The 20,491-nt window shown below is 42.6% G+C and overlaps 1 protein-coding gene across 1 annotated transcript in view; it reads left to right on the forward strand.

Moving 5' to 3' along the window:
• Nucleotides 1-20,491, forward strand: part of XPNPEP1 (X-prolyl aminopeptidase 1) — a 1,046,907-nt gene that overhangs the window by 675,832 nt on the left and 350,584 nt on the right. The window contains exon 13 of the mRNA XM_044055946.1: nucleotides 15,254-15,325. Within this exon, the coding sequence (XP_043911881.1) occupies nucleotides 15,254-15,325 (72 nt within the window). The remainder of the gene's footprint in view (nucleotides 1-15,253; nucleotides 15,326-20,491) is intronic.

The following is a 20,491-nucleotide window of genomic DNA, read 5'->3' on the forward strand; positions in this document are numbered from 1 at the left end:
GGAAGACAGCCATTCTGTTAGCTCTGACCTCTGCCAGGAGAGTTTCGGAGTTGCAAGCTCTCATGGCTGTGGAACCTTATATTATTTTTCATCAAGACAGGGTGTCTTTAAGGACTAATCCTACTTTCATGCCTAAGGTGGTTTCCAAAGTGGCTTTAAATCAAACTATTCACTTGCCAACTTTTTTCCCCAGTCCTCAAAATAGGGAGGAAAGGATCTTGCATTCTTTGGATGTACACAGACAACTGCGTTTTTACCTGGACAGAACCAAGGACATCAGGAAATCAGAGCAATTGTTTGTTTCTTATGCTTCAAGTTCCCAAGGTAAAGCCATTTCAAAACAGACCATTTCTAAATGGATTGCTCATGGAATCAGATTTTGTTGTTCACACCATGGAAAGCAAATCCCAGGGAGTATAAGGACTCACTCTACCAGAGCTGCTGCCACTTCAGCTGCCTTCCTCAGGGGAGTTCCTACCAAAGACATTTTGGAAGCTGCAACTTGGAGTTCAGTGCATACTTTTTCCAAGCACTACAATCTACCTCTCTACTCTAAGTCTAGGGCAGGCTTTGCTTCTTCTGTCTTGCAGGGCCTTTTAGCCGCCCCCTCTTCTTTATGACCACCTCCCTTTTATTCTGCTTTGGGATTCTACCCTACAGTCATGACTGCAACAGTGAAACACGATGAACATAGTACAGTTGTGTACAATTACCATAAATGTAGATGTTCGAGTGTCTTCACTGTTGCAGTCTGGGTTTCCCTCCCTCCTGTCCCCTCTTATTTTTTCTTTTGTGTGGTTCCCTTCTTCACCCTTCTTTTGAGGTGTATTTGCAAAGGGTATGGGATCTTACTCATTTTGGAGCACCTGACATCTGGGGCAAGAAAAACTGGAGAACATGGCGTCGGCTGTCAGCTTTCTACTCCTGGCGCTCTGACGTCAGGGAGCATGGCTGAACAGCCGACGCCGGACCCAGACTTTGGGATTCTGGCCGACCGAGGACTGCCTGCCGGCAGGGGAGAACCCTACAGTCATGACTGCATCAGTGAAGACACTCGAACATCTACATTTATGGTAAGTGTACACAACTGTACTTTCCCAGGCCTCCCATCCCCCCTCCCAGTAACATTTACTGCTGTTTGTGCTACACGTTGACACGTACAGTAGGTATTGAATTCAGAATAGAGTAGGTTATACCTTTATACATTAAAGTCAAGAATTGCAGGAAGTATGTTATTTTTATATTTCTATTAAATTAGAAAAAAAGATGGTCTTTCCTCAGAGGAGCCACTTCCCGGACATATCTCAACATCAGGTTAATTTTTGATTATCCTTTTTGTATCCATTTAGAGCAGGGGTCTGCAATCTTCAATATCAGGCGTCATTTCTGGCCCCTCTTCCTCCAAATAAAATTCATCTGGAGCCATAAAACCTGTTTGACTCCTAAAATGAAGATACACATACACAGCATATAATAAAGTGTTGTATGTAGTTGTTATACTATATGTAAAAGAACTAAGTTTGTAAGAGCAATATTTAAAATCCGTCCCTATTTTTGTTCCTTTGTTGGGATTTTTATTGGGATCACTCGATCACTCTATATGTGTGTGTGTGTGTGTGTGTGTGTGTGTGTGTGTGTGTGTGTGTGTGTGTGAAAAATGCATGTTAATAGAAACCGTGTTATTCTAGCAAGTTTATAAGAGCAATATTTAAAGTCCATCCCTATTTTTCTTCTTTTATTCCCCCTTTATTTATGGCTCTGTCCAGATTTCTTGTAGTAAGAGTTTCAGAGGTATGATGGAAAGGTACCGAAACTTTTCAGGAGATGCTGCTGCTAAGAGATCGCTTTATCACTCTCCGTGTGTGTGTGGAATGCATGGTAACAGAAACCGTGTTATTCCAGCAAGTTTCTAAGTTTATAATAGCATTATTTAAAATCCATTGCTCGATCTCTCTCATTGTGTGTATGTGTGTGTGTGTGTGTGTGTGTGTGTGTGTGTGTGTGCTGCAGACTGGCCATTATTTTTCAAAGCTACAGGGAGCCACTGCAGAGGGGTGGATGAGGCTTGGGCTGCTGGCCCCTGATCTAGAGTATGCTATGCTATTTAACTCTGTATGCTAATTCAGTTTTGTTGTTCAATTCCAAGTGTACTCTTGGTTTTGTATTTGACATTTACATGTCTTATTCTATGATGTTAAGTAGAAGATGAAAATGACAAAGTCCTGTGTCATTTTCCTTAGCTTCTAGTTTTGGTTTCAAGTGCTTTGCAGTCATTGCCATTGTTTACTTGATCTTTGGTTTGCTGAAACCCACAGGAATATCTTCTACGGGATGCATTTTACTGTTCTGGAAGTAAACTGAAGGGATCTATGTCCTTCTCACACTGTACTGTCAGAAGACCATAATCTATTCTCACCTTATTGCAGACTTTCACTGCAGTTTCCCTTATCAGTCCTTATTTTCCATACGTTTTGGAATAATATGTTGCAGGTGGTGGCATACAATCTGCTTTGTCATAATTTTTATTAACCAAATGCATAAGTATATTATAGTAGTCGTTAAGGTGGTCCAGAGTCATTTGAATATGTGAGCTCTGACTTGTGTTGTTACTTGGAAGGCTTGCAGTGATCACATTATTTATTCAAATCTTTCATTATATAGAGTTAGCATATTATGGTGTTACTACTTTATGGCGCTTCCTTAGCTTTCGCACAGACCATTGTTCGCAAAAGATCTAGTGCAGTGAATGGACTGGATAAATGGACATTATTTGCTAATTCTGTAAATAAAGAATTCCTCTTGGTTTGACATCTTTCTGTATGGAAAGATAAAGTAGGATTATAAATCAGAGGTGAACTGAGCTTGCCACTTGTCCCTGAGATGAAAGCATATTCAAGCCAGATTTTGGAATTTTTTGATTAGGGTGATGGAGCTAGTCATCATTTATAAAGATTTTGTTACCTCTTAAAAGTTTTGTTATATAACTAAATCAGATTTCCTAAATTAGTTTTGCTGACTGCTGGAAATCCTGACTGTGTATTTTTTTTATCTGCATATTGAGCTGAGATTGCCACCAAAAAGAATGGAAAATTGCTATCCCACTATCGTAGAGGAGCATTCATGTCCATAGTAGTAAAGTTTTGAGTGCTAGATGGCTGACTGTAATTGGGAAGCTTCGAGAGGAATTTGCTATTTCTTCTTATTTCCAGAGATGGAGTGGTACGTGCACTGGGGGGGCGGAGGTCACATTGCCCAGGATAGATAGCGTAGAAGCAGGTTGCAGGCATTTGGAACCATATGTATGCATTTGCGCTGATGTCTCTGCACATTGCTTGTTTGAGGAGAAGAATGTAAGTTGGCATATTAAAAAATAAATAAAACCTTTAATCAGTGGTGTGACAGGTTTGAACCTATTCATTTACCCTTTCCTTGCTTCATAAAACGGTATGTCGAAAACGCATAGTCTTAACAATAAGCAGTTGGTAGGATTCTAAAAACCTGAGGTTAATGACAGGGGCTTCGAACACGGAAAAAATGAACCATTGTTTTATAAAAATCAGATAGTTTTTCAGGGTGTGTCCTGTGTTGAAGAAGAACAATGATTTTTTATTTATTTTATATTTGTTGACCGGGCTAGTCTAGTTGGATACATATCCATTTTCAGTAGAGGCCCGGGGAGAAAAGCTCCAAGTATGAGAAGATTGCTCCATACAATAGTTAGAATAAAAAAACAAGCTTAAAATACATTATAAAGCAAAAAATGTTTGTAAAGAGAGTACAAGTAATTTGTGTGATCCAAGTTACAGAGTCATGGTATAGGTTTAAGCAGCAATCAAGCCATGAGTTTTCTGGTACAATGATATATATAGTTTGTATGTCTAATTTCACTCATGTAGAAAGTAAAACAACAAAATGAGGAGTCAGCAAGGAAATGTCAAGGACCCTTCTTGACTAGCTTCTGATTTGGTTTCATGTTCAGTGCCAGTCAGAATATGCAAGAAACATGGAAGATCCTACATTTCAGGACAGCTTTGTACTTTTTCTAATACATTGTGTGATATCAAATACCAGATGCTTAATAGCACATTCATCTCTAAGCCCTCCACATGTTCTCTTCTGTGCATTAACTGCGAGTCACGGTCATTGCTGTTGTTAGTGAAGTTCCTGCATTTATAGTGGATATAAAAAGTTTACACACCCCTGTTAAAATGCCAGGCTTTTGTGATATAAAAAACTGAGACCACAATAAATCATTTCAACACTTTTTCTACCTTTAATGTGACCTATAACCTGTACAATTCAATTGAAAAACAAACAAGTCTGTTAGGGGAAAAAATATAAAAAATAAAAAAACGTACAATACGCTAGTTACATAAGTGTGCACGGATTCACTAGACAATCTCGACGTACTGAAATGTCGAATTTCAGTACGTCGAGACCAAATAGTGGAAAGTACAGTTACACGAAACTGCACTATGTCGAATGCGTAAGTGTCAAATCTGCAAATGTTGAATCTGCTATTGTGGTGTTGCATTCGTGACGTGCGATGCGGTTTTTGGATGTATCTGGGGTTTCAGGTAAGTGGTGTGTGTGTGTAAGGGTATTCGGTAGGGATTTTAGTGTGTGTGGTGGTGTTTTTTTGTGTCTTTGTGTGTTTAGTGCGACCTCGGAGTTAGACTATATAAGTAGGGGTGTGTGGGGGGGGTGCAGGGGGGCTTGCCCCCCTGTTTATAGGTAGGGTAGGTGTTTTTGTGTGTTATGTTGTGTTTGTGTGTGTTGTCATGTTTATTTTAGTGTAGTTAGGTAGGTGTGTGTGTGTGTGTGCTTATGTGCTGGTTTGTGTGTGTTTGAATGGTTGCGATTGTGCTATTCGCGGTTATGGGTTTTCAGGTATGTGGGTTTTCCACTATTCAGTCTCAAAATACTGAAAATGTTAAGTTGTCAATCTCGCCTTCATTCTTGCTGGATGGGTTCGGAGCCGATCCTCGGCTCTGACTCGGCCAATACTAAAAGCTCGAGAACTAATTCCACTGGCTCGAGGCTCCCCTATATCCCACAATGCTAGGCGGTAACTACCCAGATCTCGTTTGCCGCTATAGCTGACGAGGTGCGTTTTCTACCGGCTCAGGCAGGTTAGTTACAGTTTTACCTTTAGGTACTTCTAAAAACCCCCTTTTTAATTTTAATACATAATTTTTCAGTTTAATTTAAAAATTTAGACAAATCGACCCCTGTTTGTCGAGCCCCTTTTCCCTTTTTTTCCTTGTTCTAGGCCTTCGGCCCCTTCCCTCCCCCTAGTCCTTTACTAAATTAGTTTTTTGTAAGGGCTTGTGTGTGTGTGTGTTAGTGGTTTAACCTTAAAATTTATTTTAATATATTTCTAAAGAGAGTGTCTGTAGTGTGTTTGTGTGTGTTAGGCTCTCTTGTTGTATTATGTCTAAGGATAAGGTCTCAGGCTTCAAGAAGTGTGACTCGTGCTGTCAGAAAATGTCTCTGACAGACGGTCACACTTCTTGTGTGTATTGCCTTGGGCCTTTGCACCTGCAGGACTCTTGTGCCTTTTGTCATGGGTTTAGCCCTAGAGTCCTGCAGGAACGCAAGAATAAGCTCATCTTGCGGGGCTTATTAAAGCCTGAAGGCCCCCCGACTCAGTCTGTGTCGGGGAAGCCTCCAAAAACTAAACAGTCGGCTCCTGCTCCAGAGTCGACTGCTGAGAAATCTAAGTTGGCTTCGACATCGGCTCCGGCTGGAGCCGATGTTTCTAAGCCCCATACTGTTACCTCGGCTCCGGCTGGAGCTGAGGCTGATAAAACTTTGTCGGCTCCGATACCTTTATCGGAGCCACAATTGAGAAAGAGGTCCAGATCCCCCTCTATCGGATCCGTGCATTCGGCGCCAGGATCCCCTCTCCTTTCGGAACGAAGTCACAAAACTCATTCCTCTCGGTCTTCTAGATTATCCGACCATGATTTGCAAAGGGTAGCGAGTAGACTTCTCAAGTCCGAGGCACTGGCCCAAATGCTGCATAGCCCGACTCAGCAGTCAGTGGCTATTCCCGTTCCCCAATAAATTCTTCCTCCGACTCCTTCGAGTTCGGAGCCAAGGCTAGTCGGAGCCATGACTGTCGGTGCGTCGGATCCGATACCTTCCATTTCAGCTCCGTCGTCTGCTCCGATCTCCTCTTTGGAGGGATCTCGGCGCCGAGCATCCCACGTCGGCTCCGAGGGGGCGAGTGGCATCGGACCCTTGTCCGACCCCGCTCTCCCTCTCGGGGCTTCGGCGTTGGTGAGTTCGGCTCCGACATCGGCTTCGGAGCCGTCTCTGTCGGTGCCGGGGGAGGTCCTTGTCTCTTCGGAGCGGGGGCCTCGGGCCTTGCCTGACAGGGGTGCCTTCAAGGTCATGCGGAGCATGCTAGAACCAGGTTCTGCCCCACAGTCAGCTCCTTCAGCCCCTCCATCTACAATGCCTGCGGTGATTTCTACTCACCCCTTTGTCTCAGACCGCAGAGAGCCAACTCCTCAAGTTTCCCCATTGGGAATTTCCTCCTCTTCCGAGGCCTCTCCTGACCCTGCAGGAGATCCCCCTAGGAAGAGGCAGTGCAAGAGGAAGCACATTGACTCCCCTGAGTCTATCACCTCTGACACTGACTTAGAGGAATCCGAAGGTTCCCCTCGATCCCCCTCTGAGGATGTCTCCTTTGCTGACATCCTTGAAATCCTGAAACCGAGGGGGAACTGGCCAGCCCTTAACCCTTCGGAGGATGAGTCAGTGTATCTTGAGGCGTTTGGCTCTCGCCCTTCTACCTCCTGGGTGTCCCCTCCCTTTGACCCCCTTATGGAAGTGGTGGCAAGGAGGGCTTGGACGGCTCCTGACTCAGTGGAACCCACCCCGAGGAGACCATCCAAATTTATTACTGCCCCCAGAGACAAAGATTTTTTATCCAAAGGTGTCCCTGTTGATGCCATGGTGGTGGCTGCGGCCACAAAGAAGGAATTAGCTGATCCTTCGGTTCCTGTCCATCCTTCTAATAAGGAATCTAGGACCATGGACAGGTATGGCAAGCGGATGTTTTCATCAGCGACCTTTTCAATGCAGTCGCTGAACTACTTATGCCACTTCACTCGTCTCCAGAGAGATTTACTCAAGGATATGGGTGAACTGATAAAGGATCCTACAGCTGAGGGGTTCAAAGATACAATGAACTCCCAGTTGGCAACCCTAAATTCCATCGTTAACTCCTCCATGCGGCTGGTCTCATATGCAGCAGATGGAGTGAGTAGAGCCGCAGGCACAGGTGTTGCCTTACGACGTCACGCCTGGATGCGGCTATGCAACTTTGCAGACCCTTTCAAGGCGTCCTTCACCAATTCTCCCTTTGATGGATCATCCTTGTTTGGTCCACAGGTGAAGGATACGTTGACCAGGTGCGAGGTAGAAGGTAAGACTCTCTCTGCTGTAGGAGTCCGTTTTTCTACCCCTTCTAGACCCTATCCCAAAGGTCAAAGGGGAGGAAAGATGTGGTTCCGCAAACAATCCCAGGGAGTCTCATCTGACGACAAGGCGATTCCCTCTAGAGGCAGAGGGGGAAATAATAATAGACGCCGCCCTAGAGGCAGAGGAGGTCCGCAAAACCAGGGTAGCAGAGAAATGTTCTCTGACAAACCCTTTCAGCACCCCTGAGGGGCTGCCCGGCTGTCCACCTATGGAGGCAGTCGGTGGAAGGTTATCACTGTACCCAAAAGCCTGGCTTTCCCTTACTCAAGACAAATGGGTACAGTCGATCATATCCGAGGGTTACAAAATTCCCTTTATTCACATCCCAACCCAACCAAAAAGATCCCTTCCAGATGTTCCACCCGGTCTAAGGGAACAAGCAGCATTAGAAATTTCAAAGCTGCTATCAAAAAGAGCTATCCAATCAGTCCCGGCAGACCAGCAAGTATCCGGAATCTACTCCAAATTCTTTTTGGTACCAAAGAAAACAGGGGACTGGAGACCCATACTGGATCTCAGCTACTTAAACAAGTTTGTCAAGAAAACAAAATTTCGGATGGTCACGCTACAGTCCATTCTACCCTTCTTGGGTCAGGACAATTGGATGTGCTCCATAGATCTTCAGGACGCGTACTACCACATCAAAATGAACAGACGCTCCAGGAGATATCTCCGCTTCAGGCTGGGAGCCAGTCACTACCAGTTCAGGGCCCTGCCCTTTGGTCTCACTACAGCCCCCCGTGTGTTCACCAAATGCATGGCAGTGGTCGCGGCTCACTTGAGACGTCAAGGATTCCAGGTGTTTCCATATTTGGACGACTGGCTCCTTACCGCCACCACCAGACATCAGCTTCTCCTATCCAGGGACTTCACCATTCAATCTTGCCAAGCTCTAGGCATTTCGATAAACTTCGAAAAATCTGCTTTGTCGCCTTGTCAGTCTATTGTCTTTATAGGCGCCACCTTAGACACACTCAATCTTTCAGCCAGACTCACAGAGCAGAGGGTGTCAGACATTCGAAACCAAGTTTCTCTTCTCTTACAATGCAACAAAGTCAAAGCCAGACTGGTTTTGAAGGTACTAGTACTCATGGCAGCAGCTATTCCCCTTCTCCCCTTAGCTCGCTTTCACATGAGGATCCTCCAATGGATGCTGTTTACTCAATGGTCCTTTCAACAGCTCCCGATGTCCCATACCATATTGATAACTCAAGCATGCAAGAATCAACTGTATTGGTGGATCACATCTCCTCAACTTCTCCGAGGAAGACCCTTCACTCCCCCCCCGGTCGCCACATTGACAACAGACGCCTCCCTGATCGGGTGGGGGGGGGGCATTATCAGGGCAGGACAGTCCAGGGCACATGGCAACCTTTCGAGTGCCACTTGCACATAAACGTCTTAGAAATGAGAGCAGTGCTTTTAGCGTTGCAAGCCCTTCACGACTCTCTTCCCACTGGGACTATTGCAATTCAAACGGACAACATGTCCGTAGTGTGGTACATCAACAAACAAGGCGGAACCAGATCATACCCTTTATGTCGAGAGGCACTCAGACTTTGGCAATGGGCGATCTCTTCTCAGCGTTTTCTGATAGCAACGCACATTCCCGGAAATCCAACGTTATTGCAGACAAATTGAGCAGAGCAATTCTCATGCCCCACGAGTGGTCTCTAAAGAAATCAGTTCTAGAAGAAGTATTCCTAAGATGGGGCCAGCCTTGCTGCGATCTTTTTGCTACTCCCCAAAACAGCAAGTGTCACGACTTCTTCACTCTCTTCCCGTTACCAGGCCATCCCACCAGAGATGCTCTAGTCCACGATTGGCCCCGGGGACTTCTATATGCCTTTCCCCCCTTTCCACTGATATCTCAACTAATTCAGAAAGCCATCGCCTTGAGAGTGACTATGATCCTCATTGCCCCTTACTGGCCTCGACAGATATGGTTTCCCTTTCTTCATCGTTACCTTTTGGAGCAGCCTTGGCATCTGGACCCAGTACCAGATCTAATAACCCACCAATTGGGTCAGCTGCACCAATCTCTGCCTTCTCTAAACCTCACAGCATGGTTTCTCCGATTCCAACCTTAGCCAGGCTTCCCTCAATATCTCGCTCGGTCCGAGATATCTTGATAGCCTCTCATAAATCTTCTACCCGGAAGATTTATAGTAGCAAATGGAAACGTTTTTCCTTTTGGGCAACATCAAAAAATATAGATCCCTTTACTGCACCTATCCAGTCTATTTTAGACTTTCTAGCAGAACTCTTTCATTTGGGATCTTCTGCATCAACCATTAGAGTTCAATTGGCTGCCATATCAAATTTTCATGTTGGTGTTTCAGAGTCTAGCATCATGGCTCACAAACTCTGTAAAGCCTTTTTAAGGGGTATATTTCTTCTTAAACCTCCAATCAAAGATCCCCCACCTCAATGGGATTTGAACTTGGTTCTGGCATCTTTAATTCTTCCCCCCTTCGAGCCGGCGGCTTCATGTTCTCTGAAGTTGCTTTCTTGGAAGACACTTTTTCTGGTAGCTATAACTTCAGCAAAAAGGGTATCCGAACTCCATGCTCTGTGCAGTCGTCCTCCTTACTTAATTTTTCACAAAGATAGGGTATCCCTCCGTACTAATCCATCCTTTTTGCCTAAAATTTCTTCTCAAATAAACCTAAACCAAATTATTGATCTTCCCGTTTTTTTCCCTAACTATTCAAACAGGTCAGAACAAAAGCTACATTTTTTGGATGTTCATCGCCAACTTAGATATTACTTAGACAGGACTAAACAATTCAGGAAATCTGATCAATTGTTTCTGTGATATGCGGAAGGTAAATTGGGCCTTCCAGTTACTAAAGTATCCCTCTCTAGATGGCTCACCTCTACAATTACCTTCATCTATGAGATCAGACATCAAAAACTACCCTCAAGACCTAGAGCTCATTCAACTAGGGCATTAGCTACATCCGTAGCTTTTCAGGATAGGCTGCCAATAGATTCAGTTTGTGCAGCAGCCACCTGGGCTTCTCCTCATACATTCATTTCACATTACAAATTGGACATGGTTTCCAGAAGTCGTGCCAATTTTGGTTCCACTGTTCTCAAGAGTCTGTTCAGATAGGCCACCCGGGATAAGGTGCTTAGGGACTCGGTCCCATCCAGCAAGAATGAAGGCGAGAATGACAACTTAACATTAAGAAGTTATGTACCTACCATAACGTTCCATGTTAGTTGTCTTCTTCTCGCCTTCTTTCTTGCGTCCCACCCTCCTTCCCCCAAGCCTGAACAGACCGACTGGAATTCATTTTGTGTTTTCTTCTGAAAGTTGTCATTCCCACACATTCTTCCACCTCTTCTATCCTTACTGAGGTCTACCTTTCCTTTACGCAGATTGTTTTGAGGTGGGTTTCCCTACTCCATTCTATGGAGACTAGGATTGCTTGGTATAGCTATCAAATGAGATCTGAGTAGTTACCGCCTAGCATTGTGGGATATAGGGGAGCCTCGAGCCGGTGGAATTAGCTCTCGAGCTTTTAGTATTGGCCGAGTCGGAGCCGAGGATCGGCTCCGAACCCATCCAGCAAGAAAGAAGGCGAGAAGAAGACAACTAACATGGAACGTTATGGTAGGTACATAACTTCTTATTTGACATTTCAATATTTTGGGATTGTATAGTGAATCCGTGTGCACACCCTTAAACTAATACTTTGTTGAAGCACCTTTTTATTTAATTACAGCATTTGGCCTTCTTAGGTAGGAGTCTATCAGCATGGCACATCTTGCCCCACTCTTCCTTGCAAAAGTGCTCCAAATCTGTCAGATTGCAAGGGCATCTCTTGTGTACAGCCCTCTTCAGGTCATCCCACAGATTTTCTATTGGATTTACGTCTGGGCTCTGCCTGGGCCATTCCAAAACTTTAATTTTCTTCTGGTGAAGCCATTCTTTTGTTGATTTGGGTGTATGCTTGGGGTCATTGTTGTGCTGAAAGGTGAAATTCCTCTTCATCTTCAGCTTTGTAGCAGACACCTGAAGGTTTTGGGCCAAAAGTGACTGGTATTTGGAACTGTTCATAATTCCCCTCTACCTTGACTAAAGCCCCAGTTCCAGATGAAGAAAAGCAACCCCAAAGCATGATACTGCCACCACCATGCTTCACCGTGGGGATGGTGTTCTTTTGGTGATGCGAAGTGTTGTTTTTGGAATTGTGGCCAAAATGTTCAGTTTTGGTCTCATCAGACCATAACACATTTTCCCACATGCTTTTGGGAGACTTGATGTATTGTTTTGCAAATTTTAGCCAGGCCTGGATGTTTTTCTGTGTAAGAAAAGGCTTCCGTCTTGCAGCCCTACCCCATAGTCCAGGCATATGGAGACTAAGCGAGATTGTTGTCACATGTAGTACACAACCAGTACTTGTCAGAAATTCCTGCACTTCCTGCACTTCCTGCAGTGTTGCTGTAGGTATCTTGGCAGCCTCCCTGACCAGTTTTTGTCTTGTCTTTTTATCAGTTTTGGAGGGACGTCCAGTTCTTTGCAACATCATGTATTTTCTCCACTTTTTGATGACTGCCTTCATTGTGTTCCATGGTATATCCAATGCTGTGGAAATTTTTTTGTACCCTTCTCCTGACTGATACCTTTCAACAATGATATCCCTTTGATGCTTTGTAAGCTCTTTGTGAACCATGGCTTTTGCTGTAGCAGGCAACTGAGTAAATGACAGGAAAATCCTACTAGGACAGCTGAACTTTATTTGGGGTTAATCAGAGTCGATCTAGTTGAGGCAGGTGTGTACCCAAGAAGACTGAATGCTGTAATTAAATCAAAAGATGATTCAACAAAGTATTAGTTTAAGGGTGTGCACACTTATGCAACCAGTGTATTTTATGTTTTTTATTTTTTATATTTTTTCCCCTAACAGATTTATTTGTTTTTCAATTGAATTGTACAGGATATAGGTTACATTAAAGATGGGAAAAGTTTTGAAATGATTTATTGTGCTCTCATTTTTTTATATCACAAAAAACAGTGTGTACACTTTTTATATCCACTGTACTTGTCTGGTCAGTATACTACAAACCAAGTCCTGCACTGGCACTGCCACTGCCTTTACTGACATTAGGGAAATCATCTGTCTGTAGCAGCTGGCCAGGGGAGGATAAGACTGAGTGGCTACAGCTGGTGGACCCATCAGTGGGGCGGGCAGCATATGGCTGTGGTTTGACACAATGGTGATACCTTGTGGGATCAGTAAGTAATACATGGTGGAATTATAGCCGGCTGAGCTCATGCCGTAACAGTGCATTTTACACCAGCAGCTGAGGGGAATTCTGCTTGCGGAGGCACACCTTTCTTTGTGGAGGCAGCAGTGGTGGTGGTTGGGTGATTCTTCCCATGGGGAGAGCTAGGCTGCCCCCCCCTCAAACCCACACAATACTAGAAAGCTGTCTTGCTCCCTACCAGCCAAATCTCACTGAGGAATAGTAAGCTGATTGAGATTTTTGTGGCGTAGTGAATGGGCTGTAGGGCTGTCACCTAACCCAGAAATGCCCATCTTCTGTACCTTCCAAACAAATGGGCTGACTGAGAGCCAGTAATTGAGCCATTGAACAAGGTCATGGGGAAAGAAAAAAAAAAGGCAATAGACAAGATTTAGCCCATTCTGAACCCCAGTGGCTTCAACCAGCACATCTACTGTGTTTGACTTTCAATAGGCTCCCTGCTAGGGATGAGTCCAATGTGCCTGCAGAGACTCAGATTGATGTTACTAGATAGGAGTGACACATTTTGTTTCTTCAGAATTTGTGGTTTACACAGAAGATTCCTTCATCTCATTGTGAATGGGCATCAATTCCAGTATGTAATATGTTTTTGATTTACCTTTACCTCGGTATTAGGCATAATGGCTGAAGCCTTGCAGGACTGTAATCTCCATGTGTTCCTTACTTGGATTACTTCTCTTGTTGTCCCCTTGTTATCAGTGACTTCAGAGCCACCATCTGTTCACAATGTTTTCCTAGTGTTTGAGCCCTGTCACCAACACCTAGAGTGTTAAACATTTCCAAAACTCTTCTTGTTGGTTTTACCTTTTTTCATCCGTCTCCATCATTGATTGTAATGTTGGACACTTTTGGAGTAGAGAGCTCACGTCATCTACTGTAAAGTGCAAGACATGAATTGCCCCCATGGAGGAAGGTTTCACAGCCAACAGCTTTCTTCCTGAACCTAATGTCTTAGGAGATGAAGTTTTGTCCTAGTTGTGTCTATTGTAGTCACATAACCAGTTTTTTGTGTGGTATTTAAACAAGTAAGTGAGCAGGAAGTTATACTCCCTGTGCAGGGAGGCAGTGCTTGTCAGACAGAGGTTGATAAACAGGACCATCAAATTCCCATGTTTTTCATATTGCTTGGGAAGTAGCTGGCAGTCACGCAGTAAGCTTTCCAGTCAGCGTGCATTAAGAGACCTTGTCTGTTCCAAGTGTTCTGTAAGTGAGGCCCTTTGAAGATGACCTCTTAGCTACTGGGGTGCCCACTCTTCTTATCGGTTGACGTAAGAGATTCGTCTGTACCTTAAAATGTAAAAAGGCATGGAATTTCAGAAACTGTATAGCTGAAACACTTGATATCCTTAAGGGGTCATTCGCATGTATCCCATGGGTCTCTGTTACAGGAGGTTTAAAGTATAACATAGTGAAAACTGTATCTTGGCTAGGTTTTTCTTGTAGCTTTTACAAATTGGTTTGTATGACCATTTGACACTCTGGTTTTGATGTTAGTTGGGATAGTTTGCAGACACTTTAATGGTTATGGACATCAGCTGGGTTTAAAGACCATGTGTTTCTAAAGTATATCCAAACAGTCCACTTATGCTGTGCTGATGAGGGCATAAGAGGGCTGAAATGTGTATATCCACAGTTGGTGGGGTTTTGGCTTTATTGGCCTGAATGAATCCATAAAGACTAAAAATGTAAAAAAAAAAAAAAAAAAAAGTAAAAAGTCATGGACATTCAGAAGCCATGTAGCTGCAACACTTGATATTCTTAAGGGTTCATTTACATATATCCCATGGGCCTCCATTACAGGAGGTGTAAGGTATTACTTGGAAATTCTGTGATAGGATATATTTTATCTTAGATTCAGAAATTGTAGCTTCACCATGTATGAATCCTAACAGTTCTATTTGTCTGATAAGTAAATGTTTCAGGGACAGTGGTCAGCTTTGTCTGTGTAGCTAAAGACTGCTTAATTTGTATTTGTGTCTGCTTTAATTACATATCAACCATCCTTTGTAGTGCTGCCTTTTATTAAAAGGATGCTGTACATTCACACCGAAAATGAAAGACAGAGCAATTAATGTTTAACTAAGTTACTGAATTATGCTAATTCTTCAATGAGCTTATTAATGCACACACTGACAAAAAATATATATACCTGCTGAATTATGCTGTGTAGTCCTATACATATGTATGCGTTTGTGTGTTTCTTTTGTCTTCAGATGATGTGCCTTGGACTGACTGTTCTATTCCCTTAACTAGCAAACCGTACACACACACACACACACACACACACACACACACACACACACACACTCACACTCACACTCACACTCACACTCACACTCACACTCACACTCTCACACACTGATAAGAAGTATTTGTTGTAGTCTGCCCAGTGTACTGACTGACAGATAAACTGAAAGAAATAAAAAGCATTCTTAAAACTTAATAAGCATGTATTTCTCTTGTTTTTCTTTTAATCTAGTCCATCTGTGGAAACCAACAGAGCTCTGACTGTGAATGAAGTCTACCTCATAGATTCTGGTGCTCAGTTCAAGTAAGTCGGTTCATTTATTTAAGGCGCTAGTGTTTTTTGACAGCACTTAGCTGTTCGCTGTGATTTGGAACATGAGGATTTGAAAGTTTACTTGTGTCTCTAGATAGGAAATATTTCATGGCTGCAGTGTAGTATTGACATGGAGTATATTTTTTTTATTTCGTCTCTCTAACGTCTACCTCTACTTTAACGTTACCACCCCTTTCATTATATTCCACCTTATCTGTTATAAAAAGGGCCCTTCAGTGTCTGGGATGCTGTAGTTTTAACACCAAAAATGTTGTATATGTGGCTAACTGTACAGTGTGCCCAGGATATGTGGGGAAAGGTATATGGAGACTAAAGGATAGAATTGTAGAACATATTAGGGACATCAAAAACAGAAAATCTAGTAGTGGCTTGTATACACATAGTACAGCATGTGTTAATTTTAAGAGATTTTTATTTTTTATAATAGATAAGGTGGATCATAATGAAAGGAGTGGTAACGTTAAAGTAGAGGTAGAAGTTAGAGAGGCAAAGTGGCAATTGAGATTGAATGGTTTAAATGAATGGATTCGCATTGCTGCAATGTTAAAGCAGAGCACTATGAAAGTTTAGCTGGATAAAAATTATCAAATAAATTGGAAAATGTTGAGTAATAGATGTTTTAGATTCACTTAAAGTAAGTAAATAAAGTTTTGAAGAGGGTTTGTTAGGATCATTGATTCAATCAGCAAAGGTTGAAGATGAGTGTACATGTCTTTAAATGACACTGTTGTGTTAATTAATTGATTGTCAGTTGCTTAGCTTATTGTATTTAAGGGTATGTTTTTTATGGAATGGTGACTCGATGCCCGTTCGTGTTTTGGGCAAAAGTGCTCAGTCACTTTGTAATTTATTTATTTGTCTTTTGTTAACCGGGTTAGTCCAGCTGGGTCAGCGGCCCATTCTCAGTGGAGACCCGAGGAGAAAAGCTCCACAAAAAGAAACAAGTAACAAAGTGTACAATAAGCAGCAATGTGAAATTTGGTTACATAACTGCATACATTCATGCCAAATCAGAGACTATGAGTACAAAAGCAACAAATAATCATGAAAAAATGGAATATTAACAAAGTGTAAAACTTCAGCAAAAAAAAAATGGCTAAAAATGATAAATTCCAATTTTAGAATAGGTCATCAGAAAAAAAAAAGTCATTAAAATATTGAAAAAGAAAAAAGAAGATGGTAGAGAGGAAGAGGAAGTATTAAATAGAGGGTTAGCAAGTTACAGTTTAGGAGAGTCTAGAGAGTAGAATAAAGCAGCAGTTATGAGAAGGGGGGTAAGGAGTATAGTAGCAAAGAAAAGACATAAGATGAGATTTGGATATGGTAATGCTCAGCGGCACATCTAAGGTACCACAGCGCTGGTGTTTGTGGAAGTTATATTAAAGTAAGAGAGTAGAATTGTTTAACATGAGTGAGAGAAGGTTACGTAGGGTGATGACAGCTACAGGAGAGAGAGTTTGCAAGGTAGATCTTAAGTTCTCTTTTGAAATGAATGGAAGATTGGATAGAACGTGTACTGGTTAAGGACTTTGTTCCAAGTTTGAGATATACAGCATTTATAAAATAATTTGCATATTGTTTTATTAGGCCAGTAGATGTCAAGTAGCTGTTGGTCAGTGCTGCAAAGAGACCATGAAGGTTTGTATGGGGATAGGAGGGTAGACAGGGAGGGACAGTCTGCAGGTTTGTAGAGTAGAGTAGAGAATGTGTAATCTGGGAAAGTTGGAGTAGTTTTGGAAATTCAAGCCATTGTGGTTGTTTAAGGGCAAAGCAGTGATGGAATTTGTAAGGGAAGTTACCAGCAAATTTGGCTATCTGGTTATAAGTTCGTTCAAGTTTCGTTAAAAGATTTGTTTGGAGGTGGATAAGTATAGGGGAAGCATAACGTAGACAGGGGAGGAGGTAAGCTTGAGCTAGTGAAGTCTTGAGGGGATGGATAAGAATTTTTTGTTTCTATGTAAAAGACCGAGTTTTTGATTAGTCTTTTTAATAGATTATTGGATATTAAGGTCAAATTTCAGTTAGTCAGTTGCAACTCCTAGAAGTTTGGTATGGGAGTCAGCATGGATGATGATGTTGTCTAGTGAAGAGAGACTGAAGGAAGTTTTTAGGTTAGACATGAACTTTTTGGAAGGAAAAGAAGAGGTTTAGTTTTCTTTGGGTTGAGGATGTTGGTCATTTGTTAACCAGTGTTCAGTGGTGTTGAAAGCAGTCTTTACGAGACAGTGAATGTCGGTAGGGTTATCAGAGAGTGTAATAAGAGTAGAATCATTGGCATACTGGATCAGCGATGAGGTGCAGCAGGCAGAGCGTAGATTGTTAGTAAAAGTATTAAAGGTGAAGGGGCCTAGAATGGATCCTTTGGTTACTCCAGCTTGGATAGGTAAGAAATGAGAGCAGGAGGATTGGCATCTAACAGACTGCTGTCTGTTATTGAGATAACTAATAAACCAGAGAATAGAGGAAGCAGATAGATTGAGTCCAGTTAGTTTAGTAAGAAGCTTAGGGTGGGAGATGGTGTTGAATGCCTTGAAGAGGTCGAGGAATAGGCATGACACCAGTTTGTTATCTCTTGCCTCTGCTGTGGACTGGGTGAAGGATAGAAGGGCTGTTGACGTGCTGTGGTGGGGCCTAAATCCATGTTGAGAGGGTGAGAGGAGGTTTTCCTGGAGTAGCTATTTAAGAGGTCATATGTGAATGCATTTCTCTAGAATTTTTGAGCGAGGGGAGAGGTTGGCTATAGGTCAGAAATTGCAAGGGTCTAGGGAGTTGCCTCCTTTATGAAATGGAATAGTGTAAAAGGATTTCCAAATTTCTGGAACAGAGGATTCTTTGATGGAGCAGTTAATTAGGATTGAAATGGGATATGCTATAGTTCTGGCTGCAAGTTTGAGAAACTCGTAGGGTAGCTTGTCGAAGAAAGGAGAACAAGGTTTAAGTTTCTGGAAAAGGGATTTTATATAAGCAGTGGAAACAGGTTTCAGGGAGAAGGCTGAGTGAAGGCAGGTGGTGGAGGAGGTGAGGGGTTGTGACTGGTTAGTGTCTGGAGGGATTAGTTTATGGATAGAGTCAATGAAGTAATTGTTTAGTACGGTGGCCGTTTCAAGAGGTGTTTTATTGGGGAAGGGATTGGGGTAGAGTGAGGCATGGTTTTACAGCTGGTGTGGTTTTTTTATTATTTTTAAAATAATAAAAAATACAGCCCATCTTCTCTTCTATTTTTGCTTTTTGCGATTAGTCTTTCTTGTTGCAAACAGTTGATGCACTCCTAGGTTATAATTTTCTGGTATATCACTGTGCTCTCTGGAGGGATAAAGTGATGTTGCTACGTCTCAGACCAGGTCCATTACCAGGCTTACATTCCTCTCAGATAACTGTCATGATTGTGGTGATACATCATGATCGTGATGACATCTGCAGTGATACTGAGTCAGTTTTCTTGGGCCTGTATTAGTTCACTGAAAGATATTTTCAGCAAACACCCATTCATCGACACATAATCAGCGAAAATCACTTCTGCGCTTCACAGAATTTTCCCTGGGCAATGAAGTAGTTGGCCAACTACACAACTTTGCCCTTTTCCCCACTATAGTGCAATCTCAGAGTTGGTATATATAGTTGGAGCTGTTAGGGCAAAGCCCCCCACTTGGCTGGGTTTGATTTAGTTAGTTGTGGGTTCAGTTGTGCTGCGGGGTAATTGTTTCATTGCCCTGGGAAAATTCCACTAATCGCAGAAGTGATATTCACTGATTATGTGTCGATTAATAGGTGTTTGCTGGAAAAATCTTTTGGCAAACTAATATAGACCAAATTTTCTTTACCTTATATGAAATTAAGAGACAGACACATTTACATACTTTTAGCTTCTGTGGCAGGGACTAATCCCTGTGAGATACCACTTGTCACCTTTTCAGCTCCCTGATAGTTCCTCCGTCACCATTACTGCCTAACCATTTCACCACCCACCTACAGTTTACTAACTATATCTACTCCTTGACAGAGAGTCAAACGCTTTGCTAAAGTCCAGGTCAATCACGTTCAGAGAGTCACTTGTGTGCATTTCCCAACTAATCACAGTTGTAGGAGTACATAATTTTACTCTGACACAGTCTTTTATTCTGTGAATCTGTGGTGCTGCAATTCACTAAGCTGCGTCAGGAACCTTGTAAGCCTTGATGTCACAATCTCCTTTCTGACTTACTGCACTAATAGAATTGCTGGCTCGTATTTCTCTAGGTTGCTTTTTGTTCTACCTTTTTTAGATGGGCACCACCACATCTTGCTTCCAATCTCCTAGGATCAGTTCATTTGATCAGGAGACAGAGGATCCTGTGGCATCACATAGAGGACACATGGAATCACTTATGGAACAAAACGCCAAGGTGGAAGTTTGAGGTGAAAAGTATTTTTAGAGTCTGGGTAAGTAGAGGACACAGAGGATGACAGATGTAAATCAGTTTTCTAGAAAATGGTGTGAATAGATGCCATTTGAAGATTTACAAGCTGAGTTTCATCTTCCAGGATCTTGGCAGTTGAATTATTTGAACATAAAGAAAAAAGATGGAGGCAGAGGAAATGGACCAAAAAAAAAAGAAAAATGATATTTAGTAGGATAGGGGATGAGAGGGTAGATGTTCTTCGTGTTTCACTGTTGCAGTCATCACATTTGGGTTATCTGCTTTTAAGTAGCCCTCAGTCAGCCTGATTTTCAAAGTCTTGGGTCCCGCGTCGGTTGCTGTCTCATCTTCCATGACGTCAGGTAGTCAGGGGTATAAAGCATGCAGCCGACACCATTACATCAGTCTTTCTTGCCGTGCGGTGCCCGAAGCAGAAGCAGTTCGCAAGTGCTGGTTGGCTGATTCCTGAAATTTTCGTTTTCAAGTTTCAGATCCGAAGTCTTCAACTAAGCTAAGTACCCCATTGGGGATCCTTTTTCTTGCTCTAAACCAATGTCAGTAAAAGTTAACAATTGTATTTCTTGTGGAAAGCAAATATCTCATAAAGATTTTCATTTGTACTGCATTCCTTGCCTAGGCCCAGACCACGACGTACCTCGCTGTCGGTTTTGTGCCTTATTCAAACCTCGTACTATTCGTCGTCGGTTCATTTTCGCATCTAAATATTTTGGTACTCAGT

The sequence above is a fragment of the Protopterus annectens genome, chromosome 14.part0, assembly GCF_019279795.1.
Source record: "Protopterus annectens isolate FY-2018-M chromosome 14.part0, PAN1.0, whole genome shotgun sequence".
In the NCBI taxonomy this organism is placed as follows: domain Eukaryota; kingdom Metazoa; phylum Chordata; order Ceratodontiformes; family Protopteridae; genus Protopterus; species Protopterus annectens.